The 21,082-nt window shown below is 29.0% G+C and overlaps 1 protein-coding gene across 23 annotated transcripts in view; it reads left to right on the top strand.

Moving 5' to 3' along the window:
• Positions 1-938: 938 nt before the first annotated feature.
• LOC129987820 (sperm-tail PG-rich repeat-containing protein 2-like) overlaps positions 939-21,082 on the top strand; it is a 103,688-nt gene continuing 83,544 nt past the window's right edge. For all 23 annotated transcript variants that reach the window (XM_056095762.1, XM_056095764.1, XM_056095763.1 and 20 more), the window contains exon 1: positions 939-1,058. In XM_056095762.1, the coding sequence (XP_055951737.1) occupies positions 1,047-1,058 (12 nt within the window). In that variant the 5' untranslated portion in view covers positions 939-1,046. The remainder of the gene's footprint in view (positions 1,059-21,082) is intronic.

Consider the following 21,082-nt stretch of genomic DNA (forward strand, 5'->3'; position numbering starts at 1 on the left):
GCTTACCCGGCATTGATTGGCATTCATACAATAGTTACGAAATAACAATTTTCGGCGTGAACTTAGCATTTTCTCTGGATCTATCAAGCGATTCTTGGCGAGTGTTTACGCGATTAATTTTTGGCATGAGTTTAATAGTATCGAAAAATTGAATTTGTATTTTAGACGCGTTTTTCCCAACCAATTGAAACAAAAATTTGAAGAAAAACCACATTTGTAGTCACAAAATTCCATACTAAGTTTGATATGGAATTTTGAGCTCGAGTCACTGTGTGTTTGAATTACTGTGATGACATAGTTTTGAAACTACATACCGAGAGATGGTCAGCTCCTAGTTAGATTTAGCTCAAACTATTATAGGTGCATATACTATAGATGTTAAATCTGTGTGTCTATTCCTCTTCGCTTCGTAGTTAGCGTTTTAACTTATATTCAAACAGCCGGACAGATAGACTTCCTCTTAAAATATTTTGTTCAAGATTTGATAGAAATCTACAAAACTGATATAAAGATTATATTCCAAATTTCATCCGTCTAGCTTAAAGCGTTTTTGAGTTATCTTTGTCACAGATAGATAGATGGGTGAAGAGACTTTTCCCAAAAATGTGTTTTTCGATCTCCGGAAGGTCTGAAATGTGGTGATTCGTCAAAACCGATTCAATTTTTTTAACGATTACAATACTTTCGCTATACTTCATATACGAAAAAGTAATAGATTAAATAACAAAATTGATAAAAAAAATAAATAGCCACTTAACTAAATAATTAGCATTCTGTTTTAACTCATGCAAAAACATATTTGCATAAAAGTGTAAATAAACATATGCGATGCTGTGATGTTTTGAAAACTTCGAAACAAAACTTCACCACAAACCACTGTTCAACGTTGCCTACGCTCCGCAACAAAGATGATTTAAATCTTTTCTTCTTCCGCGAGAGTTGGTACCACGTGATCCTCGACGCGTCCAATGAGGGTGGGCGGTCTAACCACATGTTGATCCTCATCCCGCTGTTTCCCACTGCAGTCACCTTTTGCAACCGCGAAGATGAAGATCACGGTGAGTACCAGCTGTCTTTCTGTATTTCGTAGCTTAGGTTTCGGTTTCGACTTCAGATATGTTGTGCAGCTGTCAAACAGTGCTGTAAATATTCATTCATATCTGAAGTTCAAAGTAAAATAAATAAATAAATTTTAGAAGATGTTTTTAAAATAATGTTGACGAAAGTTTGAAATGGTTTCAATTTTAATTACTTCTATAGTTTGAAATTTCAAAATTTTCTTTGAAATTATAGCTCATTTTTGAGAAAAAAGACAAACGTTTTATATTCCACAAAATGTATAAGCGAATAAATATATTAGTATAAAGTGGATTTTATATTTTTGAAAAGCATTTTATTGTTTAATATTTCTTTTATTATAAACGCAAAATCCGTGTTCATTTTTCGTTTTTGATATTGCTTTTTTTTCTATCTTTGTATTGGTTTTTGTTAATTCATATCTTAAATTAACTTTTCTTAAAAAGTAATTTTAGAATGGAAAGTGAAATGAGATGTATTTTCTTCGGTTATATTTCTAAATTTTGGTGTTAGCTTGTTGTTTCTAAATTTCGATATTAGCTTGTTGATTCTAAATTTTGATATTTTGATTCGTGAAATTAAAAGTTGGAATTTTTTTAAATAATTCCTTTTCCACGGAGTTAAAGGTGTCCCAAAAATATAAATATTTATTTTTATAAATTTTTACGTTTATGGCTTAATAACTTTTAATATAATTTGATTTACATAATAAATAGTTGTTAAAACTTTTTTTACGATTTTTCTTAGGAAAATTTATCGAATTATTCTGACATTTTTCAATTATATCAGTCATGAATGATTTTATGTAAAGATAGTTTAAAGGTATATTTATTTTTAAAGCTTTTTTAATGAATATAAACTTCTGATATATTTATATCAATGAAAGATATGGTTCTGAAATAAGAGTAAATAAAACAGAGAATCATTTAAAAATAAGAATAGGAAATTTAGATAGAATAAGGTTTAATGAATAAATGGATAAACGTTTCGTTTAATATGGAAATATTCACTCGAAGAGATGTTTAGATTTTGATAATTTAAAATTATAAAAATATGAAAAGCAGGAGGAATAGCATTAAATTTGTTATTTTAAATTTTATTGATTTAATGTAATAAAAATAATATATATAAATATTTAAATGCTTCAAGAACTATGCAAAGTGCAGAAAATTATTGAAGTTAAATTAATAAAAATTATTTGAAATGCTTATTTAAATTCATTTAAATTATACAAACTGATTTAATATACAATAACATTCTTTTCTAATTGCCATTTTTTTTTTTAAATTACAAAATAAGAAGCATTGCATTCACTTTGTAAAATAATACAACGAACTTTATAAACAAACTGTTAAAAATTGTAATGCGGATATGAAATCTACAGAGAAAGTAGTATATATTCGCAAATTCGAATTCCTTTGTTGATTTAATCTTCTTGGAGGCGGGAATCCAAATTCTCTTCTGGTTTTCTATTATGTGAAAAATCACGAACAAGTAATTAAAACATTTATCGCCTCATCTGTTCATTTAAAAATTTTTCTGTTTTTCGTGAGGGTTTGTTTTACTTTCTCACGACTTTGATCTTTAAGTTTTTCTGGAAATGCCGAGGGAATTTACTATAAAGAGGTGTTAATTTTTTTTTTCTTATCAGAAATGCTTTGAAGTTTATCTTAATGCATTGCTACTGTTTGGGTTTAATTCCAGCTCAAGGTCATTGATTTTTTTTTGCAAGTGCCATAATCTATACTTATAATAAAGCTCAATGCGTGTGTGTGTGTGTGTGTGTGTGTGTGTGTGTGTGTGTGTGTGTGTGTGTGTTGGCGCTCTACAGGCCAGACCGTTTGACATACAGCTACCAAATTTGGTACATGCATACCTTGGAGGTTGGGAATGTGCACCTGGGGTTCTTTTTTTCGAATTTTTAATTAGAATTTTAATTATTAATTAAAAACTAACTTTCCCGCCAAAAAAATCTTCCATTTTCCCCACCGCCAACTTTTCCGCCAAAAAAATCTTCCACTTTCCGAGAAAGGCTTCAGATTTTTTTTCTCCCAACAGTAATGAGGCTAGGGTTAAAATTTTTCGGAGGATTATTTCAATCGGTTCTGTTTATTTTCTTAATGTTTGAGGCATTTAAAATTAAACATTGTTAATGAATCGATCTTTCATATTCATTCTGAAGTACTTTTGAATTAAAATAAAACAGAATAAAGGAAATTAAAAATTTCTAATCCGCATAGCGTTACCCCAACTGGCGTAGAAAAAAATCACGTATTTGCGTTACGTAACCTGCGGAGAAAATTCACGCATGCGCATTCTGTTCTGATTGTTGCCATGACAACGTTATCAATGGATGATTTAAATTATTTTTGGGTTAGCTCCATGCTTTTGTAAGTAAATTGTATTTATGTTAGTTATATATTTTTTGTATATGCTTATAGTTTTAAGTACATCGTTTTTTTAAGTAGTTTTTTAAAACCCGTTTTCCACCGTTTATTTTAAACGATTCGTTTTATTTTCTTAGTGTTTGTTGCATTTAAATTTAAACATTGTTAATGAATCGATCTGCTCATAATGAATCTAAGAAAATTTTGTTGACCAACTCTTGAGATATTACATAAATTAAAAAAGATATTGATTAGTGCCCATAAAGTTTAAACGCTGAGTGACTCTATTTTCAGTAATCAGATTATAAAAAAATGCTTTGTTTCAGTAAAAAATATTATTATATTAATTGAAGATTAATTCTTTCCACTTTAATTTAAAGCATAAATTCTACGGGTGCTAACAGAAAATGAGAGAGATACATATTACGTTATGATTGAAGGCCTTTATAATATTATGAATGAATTATATGATAATCAAAATTTGAAGTTTTAAAATATTTTGATGAAGAAGCTATTAAAGTAGAAATTGCATAAAATATTTAATTATTAAAATTTTAACGAACATTAAGATTGGCGAACCGGCTGGTCGCCAAAGGCGGCTAGTTAATAATAAAATACTTAAACAATTTCTTTTTGATAGCTTAATAAAATCACACTTTTAATAAAATCCTGCTATTTTAGAAATTCATTAAATTCATTTCCTGGTATTAATGTTTTAGATTTCTTTTGCTATTTTTATTTGATCAGTTTTTAAATTGTACTGATGAATTTTTTTACTTAAACTAATTATAGTTATAAATACTTGATATTCATACAGTGATAGCATATTATGAAAACAACTTCTTGAGACCAATTACTTGAAATAATAAAACTATTAGCTTAAAAATATAACCTTGAATTAAGTAATAGTTTATGAAAGACTTATGTATTTTTTTTGTACAAAAGAAAAAAAAAATTCGAAAACAGCATTTGTTGCATTTTTCGTCGCCTCGAGGTGACTTTATTATACGCCATGTTTAATTAACTCATAACATGAATACATTTAAATATGCTTAAACTGGTTTTGAGTTGAATAAATAAAAAAAATGTCATAGTTAAATATTTTAATGTTCTGATTTTTCAAATGTTAATATAGAAAAACATATTTTTGAAATAAAACGATTACCCTATTTCAAATGAATTTTAATTCAAATGGATCATGATGAAATATATTTTATATATTTACACAAAAAACACGCGCACGTATTTAGATAATATTTACATTTATTTACAAACTATAAACTATTAATGAAAATTTACATTTCATTAATAGTTTACACCCCTATTTCTCTTTATTTTAATTTTAAACATCTCTTTTAAATACCCTCATTTCTCTTTATTTTCATAAGTCTCTTTTTAATCAAAAAAAAATTCAGAAGAAATACATTTTATTTATTTCCTTATCTATTTCATTGAATCTGAAGCTCCGCATGGATGCTAATATGTTCTTCAAATAAATTATATTTTATTTATTGCAAAACAAATCCACTTTATTTATTAACTTAATAATAAACTGAAATGAGTATAAAAACGAAGTAATATTCATACTCAGAAATTTGTATATAATTAAAATTAAAATTTTATATTCAATAAGAAAAAAAACCTTACTTCTTGTTCACACACACACACACACACACACACACACACACACACACACACACACACACACACACACACATACACACACACACACGCACACACACACACGCACACACACACACACACACACACACACACACACACACACACACACACACACACACAGAGGGCGAGAGAGAGAGAAAGAATTTCAATCATGTGTTTATAGTGAGACCAATTTCGTCTCTTCTATCATAAAAAAAATCGCATTAACTCTTAAATAATAAAACAAATTATTTTATTCTAACGAATCTTTGATCTTTTTTGATTTTATAATTTTTAATACAAAAACGCATAGGTACCCGTAATTTTCTGGAAGCAGAATGTTTTGTAATTTAACCAGAGTAGTATGGGAAAATGCCAAGGAGGGAATAAGTCAGAAAAAAAGAATACATCATTGGCTAATCAAAGTATTATTTCTCATTCTCTCCTGATGATTTAAATAGATCGTATTCTTTTTTTTTTGTCTGTGGTGATTTTTTTGTCCGAATATTATTTTCCTAATCTTCAATTATCTCATATTATTTTTATCTCATTAATGGTATCATGATTACGTTCCTTTGTCCATAGTTACAGTATTCTGTCGAGTATTTTTTTTTCTTCTTGCCCCAAAATTAAAGAAAGAAATTCAAATCATAACTTTTCATATATATTCCCACAAATTAGGGATAAATATTGATCCTACAGGATCTTAATATAACATATCAAAGTTTATTGAAAAATTATAATAATTGAAAATATTTTTTGAACTTGGTCACAGATTATAATGATTTTCATTTTTTTTTTGTTGCTGAATTATGTTCAATATTATGCAAGTATTAATTACTCAATGGATATTTCAGGCTTTGTGACTATTTAAATTATTTTTCTCAAAAGACATGGTAATGTTAATGATTTTCAAATATCGAATTTTTTACGGAAGAACATAGTTTCAGAAAACCATTTCACTACACTTGTCCACTACAAAATCCCTTACCAAATTTGATATATTTAAATCATTGCGTTTTTGGGTTATCTCGTTTACATGTTTCTGAAAGTTCAGATAGACAGACGGTCAATCCGCTGATGGTTTTGTCTCAAAATTAGACTGTTTTGTACACTATATTGCTGAATCTGTGTACCAAATGTTATCTATTTTACTCTCTTCGTTTTGTTATTATCGTGTTAACTTTATTAGAATAGTCGTACAGACGGACTTCAGAACAGATTTTACTCAAAATTTGATTGTAATCTACAAATTTGGTGTAAAGACCGTATACCAAATTTCAAACGTCTAAAAATGTGTTTTTCGAACACAGGAACACGATAAAAAAATCTCCACAAAACCTGGAGATTCGTCAAAATATCGAGATCAAATTTTTTGCCGATTATTATACTTTCTCTATACTAGGTATACGAGGAAGTAAACAACCTCAAGATAACAATGATTAAATCAAAATTGTTATGTTAAGAACGTGGAAGAGTGAGTTGACATTTGGGATGAGGCGAGAAAAGCTTTCCCCATTGAGCATGCAGTTACGTTAATAAGTGCAATACTTATCGCTCTGGAAAGATAGTTGATGTATTTTGCTTCGCTTTCACTTCTGGCAGGAAGTGCTTTCTTTATGATTGCGTTTATTATCACTGTCATGGTCAGCGTTATTTTATTAATTTGCGCAGCTCTGCTTAAATCTTTTCCATGGTTCAAACAGCTTGCAATTTTCAAACATGATAATGTTTATAGGCTGGCATACTACCTGCAAATTACAGCATACGATGTGCTAGATTGAAAATAGAGCCCAAAACTCTCTACAGGACAGAATCTCGGATCTAGAATTATCATATTTGACAGATTATTTCTACTACGGTAGTAGGTGTTCACTAAAAAATGTATTTTTAAACATTTTTTTAATTAAATTTAAAAAAATTGATTTAAATTAAAAAATTTTCTCAATGGAACATGTTATAATTCGAAACACATTTTTCACTACATGAAAATTCAAAATATTATCTTTTCAGTATCATTAATTTTATTTCCTTAATAATTTTTCTCTAATAGTAATAAATATTTCAAACGTTTTAAGTATATTTTACAGTCATTTTTTTCAATGTTTCTATTACTAGGTTTATTCTTACAAGCATTGTGACGATATAAAATACATTTTTTTGTGTTCATGTTATCATTAGGAACATATTGTAAAAATGCTATATATATAAACGAATCGTTTTTGAAGCATATCGTGCTAAGGTGTTTCCGATTACTGATTCGAATCTGCTTTTAATTTTTTTAATATGCTGCTTTTGTGACCAATAGATACACTTATAAAATCGAAACGAAAACTTTTAATAAAATCTGTATGTTACATGTAATTCAAAATGAGCGAAAGCCTTTTAAAAATAATTGATCAGAGTTTTCAAAAAAATGTATGCTGGTTGTAATGTAATCAATACATTGTTCTTCATAATATAATTAATTAATGATTAAATATTGATAATATTTCATCAGTAATTGCATTAAATGTTAAAAAAGTATCTTTACTTTGCTTTGAAAATATAATTTGCTGTTTTCAGCGTCATTTAAGTGTAATCGGCTAAACTGTTTTTGAAATTTATTCAATTTTTGAAACGTAAAATGAAATCGGATATCGGTATCTACATATAGCCAAAATATATTGAATATTCTCGAAACTTTTTTGTTGACTGTTTATTTAATAACATTCAATTGTTATTAAGAAATCGTCTCATAGATTGACTTCAGACTTGACGTTTTTGTAGAAGCAAATATAATATGATATATATGATAAATGATATAATATGAATAATATGATAAATTTTTGATTATTAATATTTATTGTATTTGATCTTATCAATTTTTGAATGTTTGAAATTCCTTACCGTTTTCAGAATATTAGAAACTAAGCTGTATTATCCGCACATGTCAAATCATTGAAAAGGAGCATCAATTTATTTTTATTCCTTTTTTAATAATTTTGAAGCATGTAATATTATTATGTAACTGTACAATAATTTAAGTATTTTGAAGAGACTGACAAAGGTTGCTCACGGAGACAGTGGCATTAATAACAGATTTACTTTGAAAGGTGCAATCGAAAAAAAAAAAGATTTGTTGCATTTCTATTTAATTGCTATTTGTAATAAGTAAAAAAAGAAATTTTAACTTGATCCAAATACAAAATACTAAAGTCTCATATCAGATCCATGAAAATTTTTACTAGAAAACCTTCCTATTAAAATGCTTTTAAAAAAGTACTAAAACCAAAGATGATATCATGACTAACAGAAAAATTATCGCCCTGACAAACAGGAAAGAATTCTCACATAATTTAGTGCTTAAAAATTGCTGCATCACGATTGGTAGACAGGTGAAAGTTCTCTGCTACAATTGCCATTCGACAGAGAGAAATCGAACTCGGAAAAAGAATGTTTCTTTTCTCTGTTCTGTCGTGATCTCGGCAGGTGAAAGAATGAGGACAGCTGATTCCCTGGGTTCTTTATCGGTGTCAGGCTCGCACCTAAGGCAAAGGTTTACTGGACTGTTTGTGTTGCGGTTTGGGCCTTGCCAGCTGATTCCAAGGCGCCAGAATGGTTCGGTTGTGAAACGCGTTTCATTCATTGCGAAACAAAATTCCATGATTGAGATACATTCTTGTGAAGGTTATTCGTACTCATTCATTCCTTGAGTAATTCATCGTCGTGAAATCTGCCGACGGAATTAAGAGGAGGATCTCAATGTCGTAAAAATCACGATTTTTTTAGTATGAAATTTAATTCTCTTATTTCATGACTTTCCAAAAATAAATTGTAATTAATCGAAATATTTTTACTGGAAACATTTATCGACAGAAATATTTTTTGAAGATTAGATATGATAATACATTTATCAATTGACATTCCTGTCATTGCTGTTTCCAAATAATTTATCATTTGTTGCAAAGGAAGATATGTATGTGCTAAATTTGTTAATTGTTCGCCAAACGGTCCTATCTGAAGTCGCCAATACACATAGTCATATTTATTACTAGTAGTACTATGTTTTTTCCCTTGATAGAGAAAATAAAACGAAGTATTACTAGTAATAAAGATGGATGTGTGTGTTTATATATATGTGTGCTAGCGTTTTACAGGTCAGGTTATTTGACTTGGCATATGTATATACATTGATAAATATATACCTTGCCTTGGGATATATATATATACCTTGATAAATATATACTTTGACTTGGCATATATATACCTTGATAATATATATGCTTTGACTTGGCATATATATAAATTTACCCACTAACAAATTATATATACCTCTGAGGAATAGGAATGTGCACCTAGAAAACAATCTTTTTAAAATTTTAATCAATTAGAAATTAAATTGAATTTTTTAGGGGACGGGGGGTTCTGGATAACTTCCGAAAGTATTATTACACAAAAATTATCTTTACACCGTTTCAAAAAATTTAAAAAAATGTCTTTCCATTCATACAAATTTGGTAAAAATATAATTTTTTTTTAAATCTTTGAAAATTAAAAAAAAAAAAATTGTCCAATCTCCCACTGTAGACTACATTGTTGTTCTGAAATTCACACTGTTTTTATTGTTTCTTCGAATAATTAATTATTCGTACGATTTTCTTCCATTGTTGAAACCTAAGGAAGGTACTTCTCGATTATACTCGACATCAAAAAGCGCCCGGAAAAAATATTTCGCAAATTTGGCTATATCAATTGTCAAACAATATAGCATGTGACTCGCACGTTCAAATAATGAGTATATTTTTATAATTTGGGGCAAATTTTTTCTTGGCTTTTTTTGGTCACAAATCGAATAGTAACTTTAAGGAAGAAACATCCTGTTTAATATCTATGTAGCTTAACTGACGAATAAAAAAGAACAGTACTGTGAAAGTTAGAAAACAGATATAAAGTACAATTTCATTCTTTTGAATTACTTTATTATTTCATGGGAATGGTCTCCATTAAGAATGTTCACATACACAAGGAGCAGAACATATATATGACTATTAAACTATCAGGACTTTAATTCTGGCAGTTTGACCGAATCATGGACATAAAATTATGTCCAAGTAATTTAAATGAAATCAAGTGTAGCCAATATTCCCGGCGAATTATATGGTGACCACAGGCGAATAGTATAGAATAAACGCATCATGTTTTGTTATCAGTTTCATCAGTTATCATGTTTTGTTATAAGTGTTTGCTTTTCTGAGTTCGTATACGCACAAATTGGGCCGCGATGGTCTGGTGGTAAGGTCTCGGCTTGGGAACCGGAGGATTTGAGGTTCGAACCCCAATTCCACCGAAGAACCGTCGCGTAAGTGGGTATGGTGCATGCTAAATCAGTTGAGGCCAAACGCCCTCCAGCTGGTATGGTGTGGAAGTTTGGAGAGGGGGTGCAAGCTCGGGTGTTGTCCTCATCTGACAGCTGTTCAAAATTAAGAGATCCGTCTCAAAATAGCCCTAGTGTGGCTTTTAATCGGGACTTCAATGCAACTAAATTAAACTATGCACCAAATCGACAAATATAATTTTGGTCAAGGATTTAATCCAAAAGTTTTATATAGATCTAAAAATTTGGTTCAAAAATGTAGCATCAAATTTAATTTGTTTAACTTATTCCGTTTTTGTGTTTATTCCTGATTGGGTAATATAATTCAAAAACTGCATTTTTCAGTTTCAGGAAGTTTTGAAATGCAAGAATTTCACCAAAATTTGAATTTAATCTTTAGACGATTGGAATAGATTTGGTTTTTATCCTGTTTCTTCTAGAACTTATATCTGGCTTTCTGAATTGGAGATTGGATCCAATTCATATTCAGTTGATACACATCAAACCCAACGTTCCAATTTTATTTTAGAATCTGTTAGACAACAAACAGAGCTTGACTTGAAACTATAACTTTAGATCTTGTGGAGATTGTGCCGTTGATAGTTATTTCAATAAATTATAAAGTAAATATGCGGAAATATTATAAGAAAATCAATCAATGTTTTTAATAAAAACTAAAAAACAAATGTTAATTCAAGCATATGAAAATTTTAAATCAACTTTGGTGCTTTAAAAACATTTTCCTTTCAGAAAATTTCATTTATAGCCTTTTATTTAATGTTATATTTTCTAAATATAAATTTAAAAAATTACTAAATGTAAGCAAAAAAAAAAAAAAATTACTAAATGTAAGGTAAACGTATGCAGCTTTAATCGCGGGAAAATTAAATTTAGTTTAACGTTGTGCGCTTGCACTGATAGGTTTACTTTCTTTACAAAGTTTTTTGAAGTTTTACTTTCAAATGGTATGTGCTTTGCTTTCCTATTTTAATGATGTTTTTTGGTTTTTATGATTAAATGGTCTTTTTGTGGTTTGGTTTAATACAATTTTGCCGTGGTTTTGATTAGATTTAAACATTTCGAAATAATATTTTGTTTTTTATTGTGTAATTTATTGTCTTTAATTTTGTGATACTAATTCTTTTCTTCAAAACCTCAATTTCTTGGAATGTTCAGGTCACAACGTGTCAATATTTTGGACGAAAGTCAGACTACTCATAGAAAAAAAATCCCTGGTTTATATCCTACCTGAGGGTTACCCTTGAAGAAGTTTTTAGGCCGGATTCCTCCTTTTTTTTTGTTCCTTTTTTGCATTTAAACTTAATATTTATTTCTATTTTGGTTAAATGTAAGTAATTAATTCGAGAAAATATTCAAAGTTTCAAAACTGACTGTTTATCTCAATAGAAGATGCTTTTCGATTGCCTTCTATATATATATATATAATTTTTATTTCTAACTTTAATGTATGAATTATTCAATTTTACTTGTATCTGAAATTGATGAAAAATTAAACTATTTTATAAGAAATCCACCTATAAATTTTAAATTTTGTTTTTGTGTGTTTATGTGATCTCTTTTTTAGCTGTAACATTCAATTTCAATATTCTTAAACATTTATCACTTCATTAGCAAAGGAGGACGAGGAATAATCTTCGCAACGAATAATCTGTTCGTTGATAAGGCAGTCCAGATATAAACTGTTTATTTCATTCCAAAATATTATCTCCACAGTAACGGATGTTTAAATATGCATCCGAACTATCCTTTCGCTTGTTGGCTAGTGTAATGGTCAGCAATCTGCACCAGCCTTGATCTGGTCTCAATTGCTTCAGCGAAGCGCATCCACTTGGACGCGTGCCAGCTCTTGGCGATAATTTTGTTTCTTTTTGGCACTCTGAGGTCATTTTTGAACATCCGTCAGAGTATTTTAAACTATGACACTTTCTTTATATAAACATTGTCTGACCGCTGTTTCTGATAAAGACAGGATTTTCCTTTGCAGTATCAACGGAGAATAGATAAACCGGTGTTTTGATGTCAAGGGGTTAGTTTGTTTTAGAACAGTTATCTAGTTATCTTGGAATCTGAATTTGGAAAGATTATTTCTTAAGGGAAGATAACACGTATTACCTATTGGCATAGAAATAAAGTAACAATGTTTGCTTTGGTTTCGATTCACTTACACAAATAGTATAGTATTATCCCGATTATCCGATTCGCGACTATCCGGTTGGCTTCCATACTATCCGGCCTAGTTTCCTTTTATCGTAATTAAATGAGAAAGGCAAGGCATCTGTTAAGTCATCTATTAAAAACATTTCTAAAACCTTAACATTGCAAGTTTTGACTCTTATTTTAGGGTTACCTTTTCATATCTGTGTTATCATTTATCAATGAAAAATAAAATCAGTCTGAGCCAATTTTCTTAAGAATCGGGCCTATGATTCACTTTAATGTTTTGTTTATGTTTCCTGCATTTAAGATGAGTATTGTAGAATTTATGTTAAAATGTGAACAGTTTATATTATTTAATTTACTTTTTCTCTAATAAATTCTTGAAAATGCAGTGCAGTACATAAACATATATAGACTATCAGTACAGAGCCTACTACCTTACCTCGACACGTTACCGGCAACTGCTTCTATGATTCACCTGGCCACAGTTGCGTTCACATTGAGATAAATGGAGAGTTTAATACTCAATAAGAAATAAGAAAATACGTATTATAACCATGAGTTTTAGATAAAAACTTTGTCTTCGGTATTGATGAACAAAGAAAGAATTCATAAAACTCCGGCCTATTCGGGTTTTTTTGTTATCCGGCCAGTTTTTTCGCCAAATTAGACTGGGTACTCGAGAGTCTACTACTATATTTGAATCAGTGATGGGCTTAGGCATTTTTCGGCCCTAGGCAGTGTATGTTATGAGGATCCTCACTTAATAAACTGGATCAATTTAGTTTCACATTTCAATTCATATTTAATTTAAAAATATCTTAAATGATTTATTTTGAGATTTTTGTTTTATTAACTTTATGAAAATATAGCTTTTTATTGATTTATTTTGAGTCAAGATTGTATGACATCCATGTTTAGAATCCATATCGTTTATTATTTAAGCTCTATTATTACTCATTATTTAAAGCACCCTTATTATTTAAATAGAACATTCGGTTTTAATAAATACCATAATAAGTAAATGAACGCATGTGAGAATTTAGTTATCTGACCAATTTTACTTTAAAAATATGTTAATATTATCGGAATAATTTATAATTCATGTAATTTGTATTTTTACAAATTTTATTTATTTGACTAATAGGAGAAAAAAATATTTTTATTAACCTATATCTGGTCGCTTTTCGGCTTTGCGGTTTTATGTAGTTGCTAGTCCTTTTAGGTAGAAATCCATCATAGATTTCAATGCTAAAAAAATTTTTTCTGATGTTGCAGGTATTTGTTGGAAGACCGACGATTTTGAGATCAATAACACATCAATATTTACTTTTTAAGTCCAAATAAATGCTGTTCTTTTCTTAATATTTCAACGTATTTGAAATAGCTAGATGCCAGCTTTTTTTTAAACTAAAAAACAATCACCCATTTGGCAACAGTTAAATCTAGTTTACCGTTCAATTAAACTTTCTGTTTCAAGCCTATTTCTTAATCCTTTTTATATCTTCTTACTTCTGCTTGAATGCATTTTTGGTTACACGGCGAACCATCACCAGAATACTTTTAATATTTTGGGGCTCCATTAATTAGCTAAGTGAAGCATTGGATTCAATGTAGACATGAAATTTGTATGAAGATTAGTATTAAATTTGATTGTTTCTGTTTGACAATAAATAATCAGAACGACTTCTGTGCTAGGTACGTTGGTGTATATGCATGGATGTTTTTTGTTATTTTTCTCAATCATTTTTTATTCCAAAGGTATTTAAGGTTTTTAAAGAGGGACATTTCTGTAGATTTCAATATTTTCACTATGTTCTTTAAAAAGCATTCATACCGAATACTAAATCTTATATCCATTGCTAAATACGGTTTTACATCGAAATAAATATTTAAAATGGTATTTAATATGAGCCAGCATCGTATGTACGTATGCTGGTATTCTATTTTGTTTTCTGATACTTGAGTTAAAATGATATAGTTAATTTTCTAATTCTGAGACAAAACATGTTAATTTTATTATTAACATGGTAATGTTTGGTGTAGAAGTTGAAGTTAACAAATAAAAAATTATTACATTTTCGAATATATTCCTTGAAGTTCGGAGCAATATTAAGGCTCGTTATTTTTCCTAGCTGATTTTATTTGATATTTTATTTTGCGTAGTAACATTTGAAGAAATAAACCGATATATTTTATTAATTCCTCTCAGAATCGAATTGCTGCAGAAAATTTCTCATTGATTTAATATGCTATTTTAATGCCCGAGATTAATATTAGATAAATATTTTTAGAAATTTTATTTAATCATTCGAATTTAATAATGTACTGTGTCCCCAAATAACTCTTTTTTAATAAATAAGTTTATTTTATAAACATGGAGACATTTACAAAAAATTTAAAAGAGCAACATTTAATTTATCAATTAATCATCAGTAAAATTTAGTCTTTATTAGACAGATATTCATTAGCTGGTGTCTCAGTTCAGACTGCTTTGTAACAGTTGATTCCACACAATGACACTGTTCTTACGTGTGGTGCGCATGCGCGCAATGTGAAGAATTATTGGAAATTTTTATAGACGGGTTTCATTTCGTTCGTGGGATTAAATCAGGGAATAAAAGTATAGAGAATAATTTAATATAGCTTTTCTCAAAAGATTAACCATTTTTGCGCCTATTTCCAAGTATCAAAGCACATTCAATGTTTCAGAATTTTATTATTAGTGTATTAGTTGATATATCATGTTACTTTATATTTATTTATCCATTGTATGTTTGTCATAGTATGATCAATGTAACTTTTGAGCCAACAAACTTAAAAAAACAACAACTGTTATTCAAGATATATATCAAAAATAATTTTTGATAAGTAGAAATATTTAGATCCCAAGGTCAGATATATATTAATATATCGATAGATCATTTTATTTATGATGCTGCTATTTACTTATAAAAAACTATATTACTTTGTTTCGTTCTAGGAAATACTAACACTCATAAAAAAAGAATACGTAATATAGCGTTTTTCTCAAGAGCAGCAAGGTTTAAATTTTCTGCCTTCCTGTCATTTCGTCCCCATTCTTCATATTTTGACATTTCAAAGCGAATATCCTTGAGACAGCTCCTCTTTTGTTGCTCCCGAACACAAATGTTGCGTGTTTTCTGGCAGAAGCCTTGCTTCGGGTTGTTTTGTCTCGCGTCTGATACTCTTGGTATAATTGTAGCGAATGAGAAGTCATTTAGTAATTATTATGTGACCTTGCGATCTGCCGGAAGGTGTGGCTACATTAAAAAAAAAAAAATTTGTATAAAGTCCAAATATTATTCTGAATAAATAATAATTGTTTCAAGTCAAATATAATGAAGTATTAAAATAAGAATAGCTTTAAATTATTGGTGAAGAATATATTCGAAAAGCAAAACAATTGCAAGAATATTTATAAGATTTCAAGTACTACCCGTCTTTGGCGATCCATTTGTTCGCCCAGAATACTGACTTTTCTGGTTGTTAAACTGTTAATACGGAATTCATTTATTAAAATTCACCTTGTTTAATAGAACCAATATGCACGAATCACTGTTTGAGTAAATTAAAATATGTATATGTTACCTTTAAAGTGCATAATTTAATTATTTCATAGAATTCCTTGGAGCGCATTAAAATAAGAAAATAATTTTCAAATGATAAAAAAGGGTAATATATTTTTATTCGTTCAATTTTATTATATTAAGGAGTAACAGTATATAAAACAAGAAATATAAATTTTTTAAATTCAATTCCTACTTAGGTCAACAAAGAAAAATTTTATTTTTGTTACTTTTTATTAAATAATTATCAAAAAAATTATTAAGTATCCAAAAATTATTGATTTTCGCAAGAATTGAACTCGCATTCTTCACCTTCACGTGAAAAATACTAAAATTCTTACATTTTACCGATTAAGCTACTGCTTGCTGACTTCAACGTTCATTACAAACTGCTAAAACTTATAGTATTAAAAATTAATTAAATTAAATTAATGAATTAATATTTAAAAAAAATTTTTAACATCAAGTATTATCCACAACAAGTTTAAAAAATGTATTTGAATTTGAGTGGATGATAAAAAGTATTTTATTAACGATTGAAAATTTGAACAAGCTATATAAATATATATAGGGAGAGCGTGAAATAATAATAGGAATTGAAATAGATGCAATTTAAGGAAATTTCGCCATTGCTTACTTGTGAAGTTAAATCTTAATTTGAAACTGACAAATAAGTAATTTCAATGTGACTTGATTTTAAAAAGCATGTTCAAAGCATACTTAAAATAGAAACCTATTCATTATGGAAAATAAAGCATAACTTTATATTTACATCTATAACAATAAGAGAAAAAGGCGCATTGAAATATTGGTAGGAACAATGAAAACAAACAGCAACAAATGAATAATTTGAGTTTCTTTTCAATAGTAAAATATATTGCTTTAAAGTAATATTTAAAAATATTTTTGAAGATTAATTTAAAATAGACAAAAAATTATAAAGCAAAAAATTGGAAACATAATTTTTTAAATGAAAAAATATTATACAAATTATATTTGTTCTGTAATACTTTTGGAAGTTATCGCACAAAAAAACCAAAATTTTGATAAATTTTTTTACTTATTAAAATTCTAATTAATATTTGAAACATCGGTACAAATACCCCAACTCCGAAATATATATGTGCCAGTGTAGTAGTTTTAACTCTCTACAGACCAAGTTCTATGGTCTGTGGAGCACTTAAACACACACATATACTCAGAGACGCGCACGCTTTCATCTTTATTATTAGTAATGACAGATGTTACGATCATTCTTGGCAAAATATTAATGAAGTAATAATATTTTATGATGCATAAAATCTGTATTTTTTAAAAAATGTATTTATTTGGCAATGTGGTTTAATAACATTTTTTAAAATCAACCTGTCTGTGGCCCCCTCCATCTCATCGCTTTCCGAGTTCTGTTCGTTCTTTCGCATGTGAAGTCGATTATTCGAATTGTAGCTAGATGGCTGACATTTTGCATATAATTTTATCATAAGAAATACATTTTGTTAAATCTAAATGCTGTTAATTATATTGTTAAATTAATCATTAAAATTTAATTTAATAATTAAATTGTGTTTTAAATTTTGTTATATTAACTATTAAAATTTAATTTAAAAATTAAATTGTATTTTAAATTTTGTTAAATTATTTATTAAACTTTGGATGAAATCGGCAGATGTCTGTTTTGCCTTGCGTATATGAACATGATAACTGAAAAACGCAAAAAAAAAAAAAAGAGATAAACGAAATTTGGTATATTTATTCAAAATGGAAGATTTAGAACCAGTCCATCAGAGAGGAAAAGCTTAAAATGAATACAGTACAACCTCGGTTAACGAGATAATTCATTCCCGAATATCACTTGTAATTCATAGACAAATCGTGTTCGCAATCACATGAGACACAGCATTATCGTTAAATGAATTTATAATGCGCGTAGCAGTTGCTTTATTAGGGCGATGCTTCTCAACGTACGATGCACTCATTTCCCATATTTCAGCATCTCCCTTATTTCACTGGAAAATTATTGCTCTGCTGCATGTATTATTTTTTCTGTCCGGATGAAATATCTTCCGCAGCTTTTTACTGTGACGCAGAGGGCAGATTTATAAGCTCTTTGGTAGTTCTGGCTATGATTTTCAACAGGCTCATAACCCTCTAATTTACCTTCTAAAATCCTCTTCTTAACGGCTTAATTTGCTTAAACCAATTCGGTCTCACATTCGACAACGCTGTCTTTCCAAAATTACTTCAATGTAGATATAAGGACTGTCTTCAAGCAAGCGCTCAACGTAGATTGATATTGACTAAACTAATATGTAATATCACAGTATCTCTTCGCTACTCGTCCTGCGAAACATCACTCGTTAAACGAGTCACTTTTTTACATTTGTTTTTGTTCATTAATGCCAAGTTTGATTGTAATTGATTCTATTTGGTAAAAGACGAAATTGAAAGTAAAATGCAATACATTGAAGAAGTATCGCAGAAAGTCGCAGGAAGAACGATTATTAAATTAGTTTGCAAACTATTATGCAGCAATCGTAAGGAAATAGCGAAATATTGCATAATGTTTATCTTGAAAATTGTAAAAAGAATTGTAGACAAAAGATAAAAAAAAATTTTAATGAAATCTACGATCGCAAATTTCAAGTTATCCTGTGAGAACATTATTATTTTTTAAGTCATTATTTTTTTTAAATAAATTTCAGTCATTAACCATTTAAACCAGTTTGAAACAATTACGAGATCGGTCTCTCTCTCTCTTTCTCTCTCCCTCTCTCTCTGTATATATATATAAAATGATAATTTTTTTAAACTTCCATTTTCAATTTTTCTAGCTGACAAACAAATTTTTGGAGCTCGACCGATTCTGAAATGACATAACAGCTATGATGTTATAGTTCTTCGTCAATCTTTTAAAAACGCATCTGCTGTCGAAGCATACATAATAATAAAGTAATACTGGTAAAAGCAGGTAAAAAAATATATGCGATCAAAAGATGATGATGAAAATTGCCATTTATGCTTTATTTATTGAATACGCGATTTCAAGCTTCAATATTCATTGCCTACTCGATTTTGAGCTTCAAAACAGTTCACATGATAAAAATTACAAAAAAAATCCCTACAATACAAGAAATATGCAATTTTATATTAAAAAATGTAAATATGCAAGTTTAAAATTCCTCTAAACAAATGCATGGGATTTAAAAACGGCTCAACATGAGAGACGTTTTACTCTTAATGGCGGTTAAGTTTAATCAAGTTCTTCATTAAAAGCTCGTGGAAAACAGGAAACTGAATTACTTCTTTATGAATTTATTTCGAGATACTTAAAAAGAGGAAAAATTAAGCGAATGCAAGGACAAAACTGTTTTACTTTTCGAAATGAGGCGACGGCGTTTTGTTTTAACTCTAACTATGAACGCTCAGTAAAACTATTATTAATTTAATGGAGTTAGGAAACCACAGGAACGATGAACAATTAGTAAAACTAATCAGTTGATCGTTGTTAGGGAATTCTGCACGATGGCCACTCATTAAAACTATTATCAAGTCAATAGAATTAAGCAACTACAGGAAAGTTGAACAATTAATACAACTATAATCTGTTGATTGGAGTTAGGAAATCTGGAATGATGGATACTCAAACTATTATGAATTGATTGGAGCTAGAAATCAGGAACGATGGATGCTCAAACTATTATCAGTTGATTAGAGCTGGGAAATCCAGAAAGATGGTTACTCAGTAAAATTATTATCAATTCAATCGAATTAAGCGACCACAGACACTCAGTAAAACTATTATCAGTTGATCAGATTGGGAAATCCGGAACGATGGTTATTCAGAAAAATTACTATCAATTCAAAGGAATTAAGCGACCATGGGAACGGTGAACTACTTAGTAAAACTATTATCAGTTGATCGGCACTAGACAACGAAAAATAAACAACTATTTGTTGGATTATATGTTCACTGTTACAAACAGCACGCTAAGTTCATAATTTACTCGGCAAAATTTAAGAATTCCGAGGAATAACAAAAGAGGTAATGGTTTCTTAAAAATCATTTTCCCCAAGATTCACCAAGTGTTGTTTTAACTTAAATCTGATTTAGAAAGTCAAACTTCCTTTCGGTGGCTTGTTATAAAATTCTGGAGAAATGGCGAAGGAGTTGATAACCGCGTCATCTGATCGCAAAATTAAATGAGAAGGGCCATGTTGAGAATATTTTTCGAGTTGCTTCAAAACAGGACTGTGGCATTTAATTTTGGCATCAGTGGAATTTTATTTTTATTATTATTTCTTTCGAATTTTTTACTATTTTTCATGTATCTGTATTTTTGTGATTGGGTTTTCAATGGAATTTGCCTTCTTAAAAAATAACCTAAAACAAAACTATAATATTCAATAATTTTAATCGTCAAACGCACGTTGCCATTTTCTGGGAAGAATTGCAATGGTGTCAAATAATTTTCAATACAAATAAATACCACTTAATTCGAGGAAATCGTGTCATTTAATACTCGCAACTTTTATGAGAGTCGCTCAAATTTTGGAATCGTGCCAAATGTAAACATGTTCTCGAGAAATATTGCTATTGCAGCTTAATCTATTAAATTTTGGTAATAGGTTTCTGAATAAAAAATTGGGAATGGAATCTTTCTTAATCATATCTGTTTTTGTTTACAAACACTCTGTTTAACTTAAAACACACTTGCATATAAATTAAATATATATTTTTGCTTTATAAATGATAAATATTTTTTTTGTAAATTGTCTAGACTATGCTTACGTGCGTTAGTTAAAATCACAGTTCAATTTTTATCAACAGGATA

This window comes from Argiope bruennichi, chromosome 10 (genome assembly GCF_947563725.1).
Source record: "Argiope bruennichi chromosome 10, qqArgBrue1.1, whole genome shotgun sequence".
NCBI classification, from domain to species: Eukaryota; Metazoa; Arthropoda; class Arachnida; order Araneae; family Araneidae; genus Argiope; species Argiope bruennichi.